The following is an 18,493-nucleotide window of genomic DNA, read 5'->3' as shown; positions in this document are numbered from 1 at the left end:
GACTAAGATTCTGACTAAGATGACTGCATCTTCCAATTCCTCAAACTAACAACGCAGCTAACAGTCACAGACAGCAAGTATGCACATTTCATACAAATCTTTTTCCAGCATTATTTATATACATACATACAAAAATGTTTTATAAACCTCAATTTCATCGAGACCACAGCGGTTTGTGATGAAGCAAAGAAACGTGGAAACGATGAAACAAATCTGCAAATAAACATCATAAACAGCAAAACAATGATTGTGGGAACAGGTGTGATTTCAGATGCTTCTTGATAATATGAAGTGAATCAGCAGAGCACATAGACTTGTGGACAAGTCGTTTATGGTCCCACGCGGTGAGATAGTCGAGTTGCAGCGGTGCTCTCTGCGCAAACTGCTGGTTGCGCGACTACTACGCACTGCCCGACTCTACTCACCATAAAAGTCGGCAACCAGCAGTTCGCGCGAGAGCAGTGATAACTCGACTGTTTCACCGTGTGGGACAACTAACGACTTGTCCACAAGTCTACAGAGCACAGAGATTGTGTCCAACTTCCAAAAACATAACTTAAATAAACAAATACTGAACAAAAAAGACACTCAACGGATGAAATTTCGCTGGACTGTTTTATTATTTTATTTTACAGGAAAGGTTGAAAACAAATTAGCAAATTCAAGGGTCTGTATACGTTTGAAAATTATAGTGTAAATAACAGTTTGCGTGGTAGGAAATACAGCAACTTTGGATAGTATTACCGATATGCATTTTGAGAAACGGTTCACTTTGAAGGAATGCGGTTATTGTATATTATTTACATTTATATAAGATTGAAACATTCAAAGGGTTCAAAAAACCAAAGGTATCCAGACCCTTTAACAAATAGGTAGACGTAGCTCATGTGGAGCAAAGGTATTTCTGTTTGCTTAAAATAATGGTAGCTGTAGCTACCACTCCAGATACAGTATTTAATTATACTGCTTTTCAACTATTCAGTAGAACACAAGACTGATGATTCAATTATTAAACATTTTTTCTTCTGTGCTTTAGGCAGAAACACCTGCTTGATAAACCAACCATGTGCCACATCTCTTTGATAAAATAATTTTTACAAAGAAACCAAAGCCGTACCCGTATTGGCAGTTACAGCTTGGGCTATGACCGTAAGGGTTTGCTAGGGACACCCTAGACCTGGTAGGAGTGCCACTGACGTCCTGGGTATAAAGCTTCCCTACAATGTGAGCAAATTTTGACACAATTTTGTTGTATTCTTTTACCTGATTTGAGAAGCTGAAATTCAGTTCATGTATTCTAGGTGTCCCTAACTACAGTTATGATGAGTTCATAACTAACCATCAATCCATGGATGACATTATATCAGGAACTAAAGTTGGAGTTCTGCACTATCTGTTGCTCTGGTCTTGGCTTTCAGACACCAGTTGCGTTGGTCTCTGTTGCCCGCTCCAAAGTTTCTAAACGACTTTTCCCAATAGTTTTTCCCTTTTCAGAACTTCCTGTATGCTGACTTTTTGAAAAGCTATTTTTTCTCTCCAACTGAATAATTTAAGAGCTACATGTATGACCCTGGTCCACATCTCTCTGAGAATATTTATTTAATGAAAGAAAAATAAGACGACCTCTTTTGGTGAAGTGAGTCCTCATAATTTCTTGATTTTCTTTACTACAGTCGGCGGCTCAATGGCTGTTCGTCTCTTGCGCTGTTTAGAGAAAAAGACAATCGTTAGTTATTGTTTACATCTCAGCTAAGAAAACAAATTCAGCATTTATTTGAAAACCAGGGACAAAATAGCGAGAGGCGAGCCATCCATGCCACTTGTATGCCCACTTGAGGCATTTGGTATGCCTTAAGGGACCTCTCCTGAACCTAAGCTTCTGGCTCCAGGCTCCGTCTAATGTTCCAACCACTACCGTGTACAAAATACACGCTACTCCAAAAAGTATAAGCCTGAAGGCCGGTTCTTTCTCGCTGTGTTTCCACTGCATACGGAGACAGAAAGGAAGCCCAGGCCAAGGTTTGAGAAAGGCCCCTTGAATCCACAGGTCTTTGTTTGTATCAAATTTTATCAAGGGAATTCTAGTTGGCACCATTACAAATTTCATTAATTATTAAGACAAGTTAAAATAAAAATTATAAAATCAACTTACAGGTGTTGAAGGAGATGTGGTGACAACATCAATGATTTCTGACACAGGCTGTGAGAAACAATAATGACAATTTAATAATTTTATTGAATTTATATTGTACTCTCTCCAGGACCAGCCTGTTTGAGGGCGCCAAACAGTAAAAATGTCACAGTAGAAAATTACACAGAAACAATAAGAAAAAGTACACAAGTAAAACTAAGAAAAAATAAATCAAAGGCTCATTGACAAAAAAAGTTAATGAACACCATAATACTGTAAAAACGAAAAGAAAAAAAACCCCAATAAAACTTGGGGTTAAAAAGACTTTGTGTGTGCAGTTTACGAATATGTGATGGCAAATTATTCCATACGTTAGGTGCTGCTGACTAAAAGCATGATTTCCTAAAGTACCCATACCCAATGATATTATGTTACTTTTAATTTGAAATACTACACACAGAAAAAACAACACAGTCACAGCAAATGGCCATGCACACACATTAAAAAAACTAAACAATCTAATATTGATATAAAAAGGAACAAGATAATAATAACAACTAGTTGTTACACGTATATAGCGCATTTTACAATAATGTATTAATGCGCTTTACATTAGTGTCCTGGTCATTGGGCCAATAACATTCCTTTACCCCTTCTCAACTCAAGTATAGCGCCCGACTTGCTGTTGCGCTCAAAAGACTTTTTTAGAACACAATATCGACCTCTATCCTCGCAGGTACCTATTGATACCCTGGGTGAAGAGAAGTAATTATAGTAAAGTATCTTGCTCAAGGACACAAGTATCACGACTGAGACCCAAACCTAGACTCCGATGACTTAACCACCAGAACTTGAATTCAGTGTCTTAACCACTCGATGACTTAACCACCAGAACTTGAATTCAGTGCTCTTAACCACTCGATGACTTAACCACCAGAACTTGAATTCAGTGCTCTTAACCACTCGATGACTTAACCACCAGAACTTGAATTTAGTGCTCTTCACCACTCGATGACTTAACCACCAGAACTTGAATTCAGTGCTTTTAACCACTCGATGACTTAACCACCAGAACTTGAATTCAGTGTCTTAACCACTCGATGACTTAACCACCAGAACTTAAATTCAGTGTTTTTAACCACTCGATGACTTAACCACCAGAACATGAATTCAGTGCTCTTAACTACTCGATGACTTAACCACCAGAACTTGAATTCAGTGCTCTTAACCACTCGATGACTTAACCACCAGAACTTGAATTCAGTGCTCTTAACCACTCGATGACTTAACCACCAGAACTTGAATTCAGTGTCTTAACCACTCGATGACTTAACCACCAGAACTTAAATTCAGTGCTCTTAACCACTCGATGACTTAACCACCAGAACTTGAATTCAGTGCTCTTAACCACTCGATGACTTAACCACCAGAACTTGAATTCAGAGCTCTTAACCACTCGATGACTTAAAAAAAAAATGCATGCGGGCGGCTTCTAAAACACGTACATATATACACAATTTATGTAGATAAAAGCAACCACTCACTGAATGAATGTCGCCAGTGTTTTAGGCCAAACAAAATGTTCGGTTTCTGGTTACTGACCGGCCCTTACATTTACACCGCGACCCTAAATTATTCAGTTTCGGCTTGAAAAAAATTTATTCATTTTTTTTAAAACCGTGTCGAACAAAAAGTCAGACTTTCACCAAATTAACAAATGTTAGAACAAAATTGAAATAAAGACAAATTTACCGACCATTTGTTGACGCATCAATTGATTGCATGAGTTTGGGTCGATGCTCTCGAGGTTGTTACTAAATGGCCAAACTGTATGCACTTGGGCAAATAGTATAGTCTATAAACGGACTCACACTTTTGTACGTGAATGCATACCATTGGTCTGGTTTCCATCATACATCATTGACACTGACTCACGCCGCGGCTTAATACGTGTACATGTGCATGTACATTGTACAGTACATGTATGTGTACATGTATGGGTCTCGTTGTAAATTCCAGAAGAAAAAATCGCTAGTAAAAACATGTACACGATGGTGTTTTGTACATGTACGCGATCGGTGGCACTGTTGTATGAAAGTGTTGTGTATTTTTTTTTTTTTCCCCCCTACAAAATTAGATTTTTCGGGCGGGGATTTTTAAAATTTTTTTCAGAAACACAATTTTTTCGGGCGGCAATTCCCGTAATCCAAGTTATTAAAAAAAAATGGCCTAACCACTCGATGACTTAACCACCAGAACTTGAATTCAGTGCTCTTAACCACTCGATGACTTAACCACCAGAACTTGAATTCAGTGCTCTTAACCACTCGATGACTTAACCACCAGAACTTGAATTCAGTGTCTTAACCACTCGATGACTTAACCACCAGAACTTGAATTCAGTGCTTTTAACCACTCGATGACTTAACCACCAGAACTTGAATTCAGTGTCTTAACCACTCGATGACTTAACCACCAGAACTTAAATTCAGTGCTCTTAACCACTCGATGACTTAACCACCAGAACTTGAATTCAGTGATCTTAACCACTCGATGACTTAACCACCAGAACTTGAATTCAGTGCTCTTAACCACTCGATGACTTAACCACTCGTTGACTTAACCACCAGAACTTAAATTCAGTGTCTTAACCACTCGGCCATGACACTCTACAATGATTTGTCCAAAACATTAAAATCTAATTTAAAAAGGAAAAAGATAAAGTATGAGAATGGTGTGGGATAGAATCGTCCCCTACGTTAAGAAAGAAGAGACAGGGAGAAAAGGAAGTTGAGTTCCTGACCTTCTTATTCTTGTTGGATTGGTCATCCGAGGTGTCGTCCTCCATCTTAACAATCACTCCTCCTTCCTCCAGCAACATTGGTAGTATCTCGTTGGGATCCTCCATTGGCGGCATGGCGTTGATCAGGGACAGGGCTGATGAGGGGAGCTTTCCTGGAGCCAAGGCTTCGTAACGATGGCGCAGAGTCTGAAGTTCAAACTCACAGTTGGCATGTGCCAACTTGAGCTCGTACAGGAGGACCATGTCAGACCTGTGGGGAATGGGATGAAGAGATGGCCATGAGATAAGGTGCAAGAACTTCAGGGTGAGTAATGTTTGAAGCTTCGCATGGTGTGAAGGAAAAGCATAAACTATAAATAATAGTAAACATGCGGGGTACAACCATGTAATAGTTCTCTTTTGAGGGAGTGTTGGCTCTGAAAACGTTTTGAACAGCATACTCTGCTTGACTCCAGCAGAAATGAGCAGTATACCAGTCACAATTTGTACACGTGGCATTGCAGTTGGCTGGTAACTGTATTCTGGTAAGCATCATTTGGTGCTTAGTTCGTCCTAAGACACTCAAATCAGCCGCCAACAGATAATTTTCCTTTGTTGCATCAACATTATGGAGCAATCTCCCACCTACATTCCGTTCTGCAAAATCATTGAACGTTTTAAAGAAGAATCTTGAAAACATACATTTTCTCATAATATAGACCGTATTGAATAACCCTTTTTTGCTATGAAAAGTCGCCATCTTGTAGGACGAACTGTATGCGCGTCCAAACGCGTACATCATCGAAGCACGCAAAATTCCCGGTTTGATTTATACGGCACATGCACGCACACACGCACGCACACAGACTCCATCTAGTAGGTCAGATATTTGCACCGCGTGACATCATATTCAATACGGTCTATTGATTGTTTCCCGTTTGTATATATTTTTCATATTGATTTGTATTGCTCTTGCTAGAGATAATATTGTCACAAACCGATGTAATCTTGACGGAATGGCGGTATATAAAATTATGTTGTATGTATAAGTATAATAAATGCTTAGCCTTTTTTTTGTGCTTAAGCAGCTCGATGAAATTGGGCCCAGATTCCAAAACATACCTGAGTTCATTGTAGAGCAAACTGATGTCCTCAGTTGGCATGGGTTGAATGGGTATCCCTAGCTCATCAAGAAGGTGTTCTATGGCTTTGGTTTTCTTCTGACCGACTGAGGACGGCAACTTCATCTACATCAAGAAAGCGTGCAAATGGGTTATTATTTCCAAAAGTGCTGTCAGAAGTTGAGTGATAATGATTTAAATTAACCCTACTACTCTTGATTTGGGGTTGAACAACGAAAGAAATTACTAAGGTGGGATTTGAACCAATGACCTCCTGATTAAGGTACCGGCGCTCTACCAACTGAGCTATCTAGCCCTATGTTGGGTGGGCGCTCTACCAACTGAGCTATCTAGCCCTATGTTGGGTGGGCGCTCTACCAACTGAGCTATCTAGCCCTATGTTGGCGGTATCCCCGTTTTGTTAATAATTTGTTGTCTACTACTCTTGGAACATTTTCCACTGAGTTAACCGTAAATATTTGCAGTTAGTGAAAACCAGACAGTAACTCTTGCAAACAGATGAAAATTACTTTACACAAAAAACAATAAGCCATTTTGAGATATGGTGGGCACATTACTACAACAATATAAGGTTTGTGTAAAGCCCTGTTCACATTGGACTTAATTTTGGTAAACTAACCGAGCCAATGGGTAACTTACCTATTTTAAGTCCAATGCGAACAGCCCAGTAAGTTTTCCTCCCAGGTAACTTACCCAATTCAAATGGGTAGTTTAACCGAGCCAAAGGTGCCCAGGAAGATTGACCAGGTCAGTTTAAAGGGTGTATGTACTTTTTGTAGGACAAAAAACACAATGTCCACAGATTTACACTAAACTTACACAGTTTGAAGATAATGATAGTAGAAAGCTTCCCTGAAAATATTACGTTTTGAGGTGCTGTAGTTTTTGGGAAATGAGTAAAACAATGTCATGAAAATAATTTTGGTCTCATGAGACCAAAATTATTTTAAGCATTTACAAATGTATTTTCATGACACTGTTTTACTCATTTCTCAAAAACTACAGCACCTCACTATCTTCAAACCCTGTAAGTTTAATGTAAATCTATGGACACTTTGAAAAAGTACCCAAATTCTTTAACCAAGCCAGAAAGTCCAACGCGGACGCGACGAATCGATCAAATCTCCCATCCGTCCGTGACCCGAAGAAGCTGACATGTTTTGTCATGGAAGAATAAGATTTTCGTGATTATCAAACTATTTAATGTTATGCAGGGATCTCGGTTAGTTTACCTTCGGAGTCAAATAAATCCAAGTGCGGACAGTGGGAAAGTAAACCCGTCGGAATGTTACCCATCGTCATGGTTAAGTTACCCAAAATATTAATCCAGTGCGAACACGGCTTAAATCTATCTGTTTACACCCAAACCACCCAATGCACTCATATACATGTAGTGGTCACTATATATCACAAAGGCTAATGGAATAGTATCAAAGGAAATAATAAACTTATTAAATGTATACATAAAAACTACTTTCACAGAATTTATTCTCCGTCTAAATTGTTAAAGGAACACGTTGCCTTGGATCAGACAGGTTGGTCTATAAAAAGCGTTTGTAACCCTTTTTTATGAAATGCATATTATGGTTGGAAAGATGTATTAAAAGTAGAATACAACGATCCACACAACTTTGCCTCGAAATTGCGCGCTTTTCCTTTTACTGTGCGAACTAACACGGTCGGCCATTTATGGGAGTCAAAAATTGTACTCCCATAAATGGCCGACCGTGTTAGTCGACGAGGTAAAAGGAAAACTGTGCAATTTCGAGGCATGTTTGTGTGGATCATTGTATTCTACTTTTATAACATCTTTCTACCCATATGCATTTTATAAAAAACGGTTACAAACGCTTTTCAAAGACCAACTCGACCGATCCAAGGCAACGTGTTCCTTTAAAGCCATTATACACTTTCGGTAAACAGTATTGTCCAAGTCCCACACTTCGTGTATCACAACTTATATAAAAAATAACAATCTTGTGGAAATTTAGGCTCAATCGGACATTGGAATCGGGAGAAAATAACGGGAAAACCCACTCCTGTTTTCGCGCGTTTCGTCGTGTCATGACATGTGTTTATAACAAATCCGTAATTCTCGTTAACGAGAATTTATAATGTTTTACCGTTTTCTCAAAAGTAAAGCATTTCATGGAATAATATTTCAAGAGAAGTCTTTCACCATTACCTTCTGTAAACCCTGTAAATTATTTGTAAATCTGTGAACTTTTTTTTTTTTTCTGTACCGAAAGGGTCCAATGGCTTTAAGTGCAGACATGACACTAAACTGTTATATTACAAAGAGACAAATAATCTTACCTTTTGGCTTCTGAGGTAAACTCCCGACTGCTTGAAATCTGGAAACTTAATTCCTCCAGTTTCCAGAATTTGCTGCTTAAAAAAATGTTAAGATAATACAAAATGCATCAAATGAGAGAAAATCATGCATTTTGTCAGCGTTTTCATAACATGGTGAATCTGCATTATAGCCAAAAGCTTTTAAGAAATCAAAGTTAAACTACTTTTCAAACTGCTGTTTCAGAAAGTTTTTCTCTTAAATTTGACATGTACCACAATTATTTTGACTTCTTCAGTGATACAGAACTGCAGAAATTGGGCAGAATTTTATTTACAGTTATCCTAAACACATCTGCACTTCGGGTAAAATAGTGCACCCCTAACGACACCCGTTTTCAGAGTCCCGCTCAATGAAAGCTGCAAAATTGGACATTCTCCTGAAGACGAGCAGAGTATACCGTTCGAACAACGAGACACAACAGGCTCTTTTCAGAGCCAACACTCACCCTAAGAAATTTACACATGGTTGTACCCGCAAGTTCACTATTTATTTATAGGTTCCTCTTATTTCTCCACACCATGCAAAGCTTCAAACAATACTTAGGACAATGATTGTGAGTGAGAGAGACAACAAGTAAGGACAGATCTTAAGATCTAGGGCTCCTGGCACGATTATTATACAGAGTCATTAGAGCGGAATCATATATATATATATGAGTTATCCTAAACACATTCACAACCACAAAAAACCCTAACAACACCCTTTTAACTCTAAACAAAAGCTGCCATAGTGGGAAAACAAGCAGCTGAGGAATCCAGGATATTTGAGAAACGGACAAACTTACTTTGGAGCTTCCTTCCAATTCTTTTCTTGATTTGCTCTGAGGCAGTTGAATCTTCTTCTTGGTAATCTTTCGCTCAGTCCGACGCAGCTCTGCATTGTTGTCTGCCGCTGTGATAAGTTTCTGGAGATCTTGGGTTTTCTTCTCGCGTTCTTTCTTCCTCAACTCGATCTTCTTTAGTTCTGCGATCAGCATCTCCTCCTCTTCCACCTACATGGATAAAAAAAAATCTTTATAAATTAACTATTCTCAAGTTGTTAAAAATGATAAACACTTTTTATATAGCGCTTTTAACATCCGAAGTGCATCTCAAAGCGCTTCCAACATTATTACCCCCGGGTCACTGGGCCATTTAATTCATTAAACCATCTCAGCTCCCTGAGGAGTATACAGCCTGTGCAACAAATATGGGCTATTACTAAGCTAAATCACTCACAAGAACCATCTCTGCCCTCACAGGCACCCATTTATCCCTGGTAGAGAGAAGCAATTCTAGTCAAGTGTCTTGCTCAGGGACACAAATGTCACGAACGGGACTCGAACCCACACTCTGCTGCACAGAAACACCAGAGCTTCAGTTTAGTGCTCTTATCCACTCAGCCACAACCACGACACCCCAAAAAAGGGCTGCAAGGTCAAATTTAGATTTGTGATGCACTCATTTCCCAATGTGTACATTGTATTCTGTGGAGTCACTTTGTATGACTTTATATCTTTTGTAAGTAGTGATTATGTTTGTATTTTGGACAGCAGACCACAAGGTTCTAGCGAGGATTTAGCAAAAGGGTGACAAAACTTGCTGGAAACTTCAACACTGGTCGCCCAAATTGTTCACTTACAATGCATTTCCATGTAAATGACAGATAAAACAGGGTGTACAAAAAACTACCCATACACCCCTCTGGCTCAGTAACACTATGGCAGGATGTGCTATTTTGAAGATCTCCATGCCCTAACAGAGGACGCAGACCTTTCAACTGCATAGACGTGATCGGTAGAGATACAGAGTCTGAAATAGAGGACCTTCCAAACATGATTAGGGATAAACACCTCTGGCGTGAAGTTGTGAATGGAATCTCGGTTGCACACCACTAACTGATGATAAATGATGTTAAGGGAGAACACTAACCTGTTCTTGAGTGCGATTGAACAATCTCAGCAGTTGTTCCTTCCTCTTCCTTTCATGTTCAGCGTCGTACACCTGCGCCGCTCTATTGCTCAGGCTGGGATCAGCTCGAGCCTTGGACAATTTGTTTATGATGCTGTAATAACGCTCCTTCATATCTTCAATACTACGCTTCTGTAAAGTATCCACACCACAAATCAATGTTTAAGAGCTGCTAAGAGTTCACAAATATAAAGCTAAAACAGTTCTCAAAAAACAGAACCCCCCACTCACAATGTTCCCATACACACTATTTCCCTCCTGTAAAAAGGAAAAACAAAATTATCTGAAGAGCTCCTAAGATCCCAAGCACACAATGAAGACACAAATGACAACTTTATTCCCTAATAATAATAACAATAGCGCCTTCACAATATCATCAAAGCGCTGAACAGAATTAGGCGAGAAACCAAATACAAAGACGGGGGTTACTAGAACAATGCTTTGAATCGTTTCCTGAAAATGGCGATAGAAGGAGCGTTCTTGATATTGATGGGGGTAGAGTTCCACAGTTTGGAGCCAGCAATAGAAAAGGATCTGTCCTTAAGAGAATTTGAACCAGTAGGAATAGACAGAAGAAGTTTATCATCAGAGGATCGAAGTCCCACTCTGTCTGGTTGGTACAAAGTGAGTAAATCAGATAAGTCAGGAGGAGAAAGACCATGCAAACACTTGTAAACCATGAGGAGAAGTTTGAAAAAAAAAAAAGGTTTTACACCTACCCCATACGATGTGTAATCGAACCGGTCATGAACTACGACCCATCGCAGGTCAAAGCGGTTACAGAGGTCAAAGAGATGGTCGGTAGCCTGTTTGGTCCATTTCTCATCATGTAAATTCAGCTGGTACTCTTGACTGGTATACAGTGGCACGGACACCTCCTGTTGGAATACAGATTCTGAGCAATGAAATACTGCACTGGTATGTAAAGAGTTTCAATACTAAACAAACAAAAAAATACAGAGAGTACAAACATATTTATAATTCTCTCTACCCCAATTATTACTACAGACCATCCATTTTTAAGGAGTGCTAGTTTCCTAACATCAGGTTTTGGACTCACAAGATCAATATTATATTGTTTTACCTTTTCAAGCAAAAATATTTGAAGGGAAGTTTTCCATTATGATTAACTTTGTACCACATTAATGTTGAAATCTGTGGACATTTTCAGTATACAAACGTTGTGCACACCCTTTAAATTCTTGTACCTTATTGAATCGAGCAAACGGGTAGTCTTTACCCTCATCTGCAACTCTCCTCCAGTGGTAAAACACTGCACCGTCCTGTATAGCAAAATAACAAATAGCTATATGAAACACCTTGATTTCAAGTCTAATTTTAATTTTTAAAGAGGGAGCCATTTCTCACAATGTGTTATACTATCAACATCTCTCCATTGCTTGCAAGTAAGTTTTTATGCTAAACATTATTTTCAGTAATTACCAAAAGTGTCCAGTGCCTTTAAGTGTTTCGCTCAGGGGCACAAGTGTCACGACTTTTGGTATCAAACCCACATTCTGCTGCTGACAACACCAGAGCTTTGGTCCAGTGGACTTTCCCAATCTGACATGACACGCCATGTAGCCCCTAGCAAAATTTCTGATTAGTAGCTGCTGCTTGACTGTAAGTAAAGCAAGAGCTAAATTGTCAGTGGTTTTTGTTTTTTTTAATTTTTTTTAATTTTTTGCAAGTTACCATGGTATTTTTTAAAATTTAATGAAAAAATATTTTGAATAAAATGAAGACAACTGCTGGCTATAGAGTCATAGACAGAGTCTCAAAGAACACTTGTAGTCACTGCAGATGTTTCTTCCATGTATGGCTTCACCGGGAAACCATACTTTCTTGTTTGCCGTGAAAACAGGAAAAACTCAAAACAAATGGGGCCAGTTGAAGTCATAGAAGATCGGTGTGTGGTGTGAACATTTCAATGTCCATCAAGTTTTAATATGTTTGCATACTTCATATTAACAAATGAAGATAATAAGGGCATCGGTTGATATATGGCATCATTATTTTTTTCCCAATTCGAGGAAAAAGGCATAATACCGTGAAAACTGGTAAGAGGATATATATTTTTTTTGTTTACAATTTTCACATATCAACCTACCTTTCTTGCAGGATTGGTGAATGACATCCGCTTCCAGGGCCGAACTTTACTCCGTCCTAACTTTGCTTTCATCTGTTTATAACCCTGGTTGGAATCCGATGGTATTAGCGCTGGAGGATCCCTACAAATCCAACAAAGTCGTAATAGAGAACCAAGGTCATTATCCAAAGTAGATGAAATCACCGAAGAAAACAACAACAGATGATACAAACTTCTTAATGTATGTGCTCACAATATAAAAAGTCTGAAACTGCACAGACTGCTTGTTTTAATAAATGTACATGTAAGTGTGTACAATTAAACAAACATGTGAAAATTTCACTTCAATATGGTTGTGATACTTTATCACCAATAATCTGTGAGCGAATATGTCCATGCAGGAAAAATAATCCCTAATAGGAATACACAATCTGGGTTGGGGGGACTAGGTGCCCACTAATTCCAAAAAGCCATCAAAGGAATGTATGTTGTTGATGTAGCCTAACAATCACCCATTAGTTAAGATTTCCCTGGACCAACCAGGCTTGGGAGAGGGAGGCAGGATTAATAATAAATTGGCAGCAAATTCATCAATGATCATAATTCTCAACTTTTGTAATGAGGGCATTGACAAACTACAAATTGAATCCCTGTACCTTCAGACTAACATAATCTCTTCTTTAATTTGGGTTGAAAGAAAATTTGTCAACAGCTGGATTTGAGCCTAGGACATCTGGATTTAGCATGGAGGAAAAAGATCGATCTCGCTCTAGTCATTGTCTTTGCTCAAACCAAAATGAATGAAAAATTATATTTCATCCGATTTTAAAATGGTAATTGTAAGTTTTAAGGGGGGGGGGGGGGGGTTTTGTTTCGTGTGTTATTGTTAAAATTAATTGTATAATTAAATTTAAAACTTACTTGTTGTCGGAGTAGAGCAGGGCATATACCTCTCTGTGCATACCCTCAGGTCTCTTAAATGTGGACTCATGGTTTTTCTTTGATTTCTGTTTGCAAAGAATTTTCAAGTTTATTATTGAGCAATCTCCCACTAAATAGGCTACATGTGGATTAAACATAGGCCATGGTTTCTGTTACTATGAACTATAAACTTAAATAAAGCTGACGGGGAGCATTAGTTTCTAGAAGTAGCCTTGCCCTATCAAAGATGAAATTCCAACCACTATGCATAATTCTGGAGGTTTGGGTATTCATGTCTTGAAATAGCACTTCCCAGCAGTCCCACTTGAATGCAATACCCAAAATAGAAACTCTGTACAGCCAGACAGTCTCGGATATCAGAGAAGAAAGAAAACAAGTCAAAATTCACTTCAAACGCACATGTACACATCATCCAAAATATCCAACATTACTCCTAGAACTATGAGGTTTGTTGTGCTATCGATCGTATTCATAGTTCTAGTAGTAATCCAACATGTTCTAGCTTTTTTTTTCCAATCCCCCATATTTTGATTTTTTACAGCTGTTTTGCCATAAACAGGACAAAAGTGTAACAACAAGACAGACACAATACAAACAAAATACAATCAAATTACACAAATATGCAGGGTTTTAAACAATAACAAGAACATAAATCATAATTATTTTACCTGTTTTTAAAACAATTTAATAAGGAAATTAATTTTTTAATTTGTTTAAAAAATTATAAAATTAAAATAGGCACAATTTCACAAAAAGTAAACAATATTTAAAAGGAAATATTCTTGCAATCCAACCGACAGACTTAAAGGCAGTGGACACTATTGGTAATTGTCAAAGACCAGCCTTCACAGTTGGTGTATCTCAACATTTCAGGTTTTCAGGATTTCAGCCTCCATGCTCCAACCAACCTGTTTTTTCTCTGATGAATGTGAGCCAATAATGCCAATGATCTCATCTTTCTTCCGTACTTGTTGTGCCGTGGTCTCGGTGCTGTTGACGGCGGTCGAGGAGGTCGACGCGCTCGGCGGCGGCGCAGTTCCTGGCTCTGCCTGTACGTCAACATCCCACTCAAAAATGTCCCTAACGTCAGACATTTTGTGCAAAATTGAACGCAGAATGTGCTCAAGTTGCTTTCGGTGATGTACGATCGATGGTCGGTTTACGGACAAAACCACAAACTAACAGGTTGCACACGGTATTGAAAACACTCACGTATCGCATACATCGTCCTACTCCTTGTGATCCGCCATTTTGTTTTGCCTATAATTATCTAGTTCTATATCCGACGACTGTTTTATTTGCAGTTGTTTTCATGATGGCGCCACGACCTTTGCCCTAAAGGTCCTGCCAGTTCGAAGTTTTCTTTTGTACACTCGAGGCAGTGTGAATCGAACAATTTGAATGTTGTTTTGAACTAAATAATAATTAATCATTGAATATTATGGAAGAAATGTGGAAATTGTGGACTGTTTTACTTTTTTCTTGGTAGGGTCCGACCATGGAGCTATAATGGTAGGACCATGGAGGAAGAAAATGGTAGGACCATGGAGCAATAAATAAACTACGTTTAGGCCATAATAGAACACTCTTCATGTTGGTCATATAACCCAATTTGAAGAAGGCCTATCGCTTGTAGCAACTATTGTTGCACACAGACCCAAGTCCTTCGGGTGTGAAAGACACATTTAATTTTTTTTTTGAGATGTCGTTCAATCTTGCCTTACCCATGGAGGAATTCTTGTCTTGTTGAAGCACGGAGGTAGCTATCTCGAAGCATGCTGGAGGAAGAAAAAGCCAACCCGGATGCGTAACCAGATCTTATTGGGGGGTCCGTGATGGAATGCCTCACGTGCATGGAGACGTGCATACCCTAATTGGAACATTGAACAGTACATTTCAAAGCTAAGATACTGGACACCCATTGTCAAAGATCAAAACAAACCTGTCAATTTGAACTCAAGTATTTGTCGTCGAAGTTGTGAGATATATAATGGAAGAAAAAACAGGCCCTTGTCACACCATAGAGTCGGTCACACCATCCCCACCATGGAGCTATAAAAGTGCATTCAGATGCTTGTTCGGGACCTCAAATTCTAATTCTGAGAAATCAAATTCAAATATTTTAGTGAAAAAAATCCGTTTCTCACAATGTTTTATACTATCAACAGCTCTCCATTTGCTTGGTAGAGGCCTACCAAGTAAGTTTTTGTGCTAACAATTATTTTCAGTAATATTCAACAGTGTCCAGTGCATAAAAAACACTATACTAAAGTCAAAACCTGTGAATACGAAACAAATCAGGCGCGTGTAGTAGCCAGGGGCCTTATTCATGAAGCCTTCTTAGGCCTTAGTAAGCACTTACGTGTTACTAGTTCGTTCTTAGCGAGTTGCGTCATATTCACGAAGCACTCGTAACTTCAATCGAGTGCGTAAGTCCTTACTAGTGCTACGTGGGGTGTTTTCAGCTTCGTAGCGTTTTCTTAAACCCTTTTTCAACATTCCTGGCCAATATTTTCGTGCGAATTGAGCTTCATGTCAATTACAACAACTTTTAATATGTTCTACAATCCTTGCGACATTTTCTCAAACTTTCTCAAAATGTTTGAGAATTTACTAACCTATATTTTTTCACTTTTTAGTAAATTTTTCGTGATTTTGTTATTTTATTTCGTCATTAAATAATTATTTATGTTTTTTTAAGTTTTTTTTTAATAGTAATAATAATAGTGGCCATGTACAATGCGCGGGTATCCATCTAAATATGCTCATGGCGTAGTTACACAATAAACGGGAAAAAGTCCTCATTAGATGAGGCTTGAGGGAAGTTTTGAACAAAGCTATTGATGGAGAAAGTTTAACATGATCCGGCAAGTCGTTCCATAATGAAGGAGCAACAGAAGTAGTTGATCTTTCACCCCATGATGTTTGGGCCAGGGGTTTCCTTAAAAGACTGGCGGTTGGAAGTATTGGGTTGGAGTCCTTCTGAGAGATATGGTGATAAAGTGCCTTTTGATATGAGCGATAGACATACACAAGGATCTTGAAGATGATTCTATCCTTAATGAGTAGCCAATGTAGATCTTGTAGGATAGGTGTGATGTGACTCGAGTGTTGGACCGGGTTACAATTCTGACGGCAATATTTTGAAGGCGAGACAAGCAGTAAATTTATTATGCAGTCCATATAGAGAAGAGAGTTTCTCATGTCTAGTCGGGAGGTTACAAAGGCGCGAACGAGTTGCTCTGTAGTATATACTTCATTTACTTTATTTATTTCGTTTGTTTACTTCGTTTATTTATTTATTTTGTATTTTTAGTTTAGGGGTAGCCAACTACATTTTGTACTCTCATTGCATGTTTGCGTCATGTGAAAGCTTGCGAAATCTCTGAATGTCATCCCATTTGTGATGAACCACTTTGGTAGTTCTGAGGACTTTTCCAACACAGTTGATTCTCCGCGATTTGCTCAGGTGTCGACCTTTCTCTTCAGCGTTACAACTTCTGAACATTTGTTATAAAGCACCTACCAATTCAATGCAACAAGGTCAACTAACTTCACTATCTCAGCAGGCGAGAAACTTCGCCTTCCAGTGATTCCCCTTTGCCTCCTCGTCGCGTTGCGGGACAATGGTCTTCCTCCTTGCTTTAGTCTGGCTCACCATGTTTGCAGGGTGACAAAATAAACTGCGCCAATAAAGTATCTAAACACTTACAAAAAGTCAGATTTATCGGAACCTGAATTAGTATGCCAAAGAATAATTATTCATTTCTATTCACCGTTGATTTCTGCACATTTTGACACATCTTGTGTTGCGCTATGATGTTGTTTGGTGGATTTATGGACACTTGAGTGGCTTAGGTCGAATTTCAAAAGTTGCAAAAGCCCCTATTCACCCCAATTCGATCCAGAAGGGAACTCACACAAGCCTCACACACAGACAAAATCAAGACAAAAGACACAAACTCGTTTCGTTTACTTGACCATGAAATTTATGGCCGTATCTTTAACTCTAAAACTGCTGATATCCTGTCCTCAATACTTGGTGTGTCCTCCATCACTGTTAACGGCAATGAGTCGTCTTCTCATACTCCAAACGAGACATCTGATCTGTCCCTGGTCAATCCCCTGCCATTTCCTGATCAGGATGCGTCGCAATCCCTCGAGAGTGGTGTCAGGCTTGATGGACTTGTTCACTTTCTTCTGCTGCAGAAGTCACACTCGGGCGGCCACTCCTTGGCAGGTTGTCCACATTTCCCTGAGCTTGGTAGCCATTCCACCATTTTACTGACCGTCGCTGGTGACGTTCCAACTTGATGAGCTGCAGCTCGAATCGACATACCGGCTTCTATCAAACCAACGATCCGTCCTCTTTCCTGTTTGGTCAGTTGAGCCATCTTTCCTGTTATGGCCATCTTTCCTGTTATCTTGAAACACCTTTCCCTGTCTTACCATAATCAGGGATTCTGGCTCTTAACCCATTTTGTTGTATGCCACCCATCTTTGACCCCTTTGCTTGGTTACTGACAATTACTGCTGATGTTCATCGCAACCGATTTATCCAAAACGCGACAAACAAATCATTTATAAAGGGCGGGCAAAAGAAACGCTGATCTTACTCGTCACAATACAACGATTTAGCTTGAATAGGGGCTTTTGCAACTTTTGAAATTCGACCTTAAGCCACTCAAGTGCCCATAAATCCACCAAACAACATCGTAGCGCAATATAAGATGTGTCAAAATGTGCAGAAATTAACGGTGAATAGAAATGAATAATTAATTTTTGGCATACTATTTCAGGTTCCGATATATCTGACCATTTGTAAGTGTTTAGATACTTTATTGGCGCAGTTTATATCTTCTAAATGACCGTAGCCAGTCCAGTCACTGTATAAATACTCGTTCTGGACAATGAGATCACGCTCCAGTGAATTACATAACAAATCCATTACTGTTCAGCTCAAGCGCGTTCCCGCTTAAGAGGGCGTTACGAGAGGTTTAGTAAGTAACGCGGTAGTAAAGCGATACGAATGCTTCGTGAATAACACGTAAGGGCTTACTAAAGTCTTACTAACGTCTTACTTAGAGACACGTAAGTGACCG

The 18,493-nt window shown here is 39.0% G+C and overlaps 1 protein-coding gene across 6 annotated transcripts; it reads right to left on the bottom strand.

The window, feature by feature from the left end:
* Window positions 1–596: 596 nt before the first annotated feature.
* LOC139946330 (DNA methyltransferase 1-associated protein 1-like) lies at window positions 597–14,665 on the bottom strand. 6 transcript variants are annotated; one of them, XM_071943958.1, is made up of 12 exons: window positions 14,300–14,665; window positions 13,371–13,456; window positions 12,471–12,600; window positions 11,569–11,643; window positions 11,080–11,238; window positions 10,322–10,492; window positions 9,196–9,402; window positions 8,372–8,443; window positions 6,036–6,160; window positions 4,935–5,184; window positions 2,153–2,200; window positions 597–1,704 (listed from the first exon to the last, which is right to left on the bottom strand). In XM_071943958.1, exons 1-12 carry the CDS (start codon window positions 14,483–14,485, stop codon window positions 1,645–1,647), a joined length of 1,569 nt encoding a protein of 522 aa, XP_071800059.1. In that variant the 5' UTR covers window positions 14,486–14,665; the 3' UTR covers window positions 597–1,644. The 6 variants fall into 6 exon arrangements, with proteins under 6 accessions (XP_071800059.1, XP_071800061.1, XP_071800062.1 ...); XM_071943960.1 differs by having other exon boundaries at window positions 12,471–12,591; XM_071943961.1 differs by having other exon boundaries at window positions 13,371–13,462; window positions 14,305–14,665.
* Between the last annotated feature and the right edge of the window lie 3,828 nt (window positions 14,666–18,493).

Source organism: Asterias amurensis, chromosome 13, assembly GCF_032118995.1.
Source record: "Asterias amurensis chromosome 13, ASM3211899v1".
Lineage (NCBI taxonomy): Eukaryota > Metazoa > Echinodermata > Asteroidea > Forcipulatida > Asteriidae > Asterias > Asterias amurensis.
The sequence above is the reverse complement of the archived record's forward strand: the minus strand, read 5'-3'. Positions and strand labels throughout refer to the sequence as shown.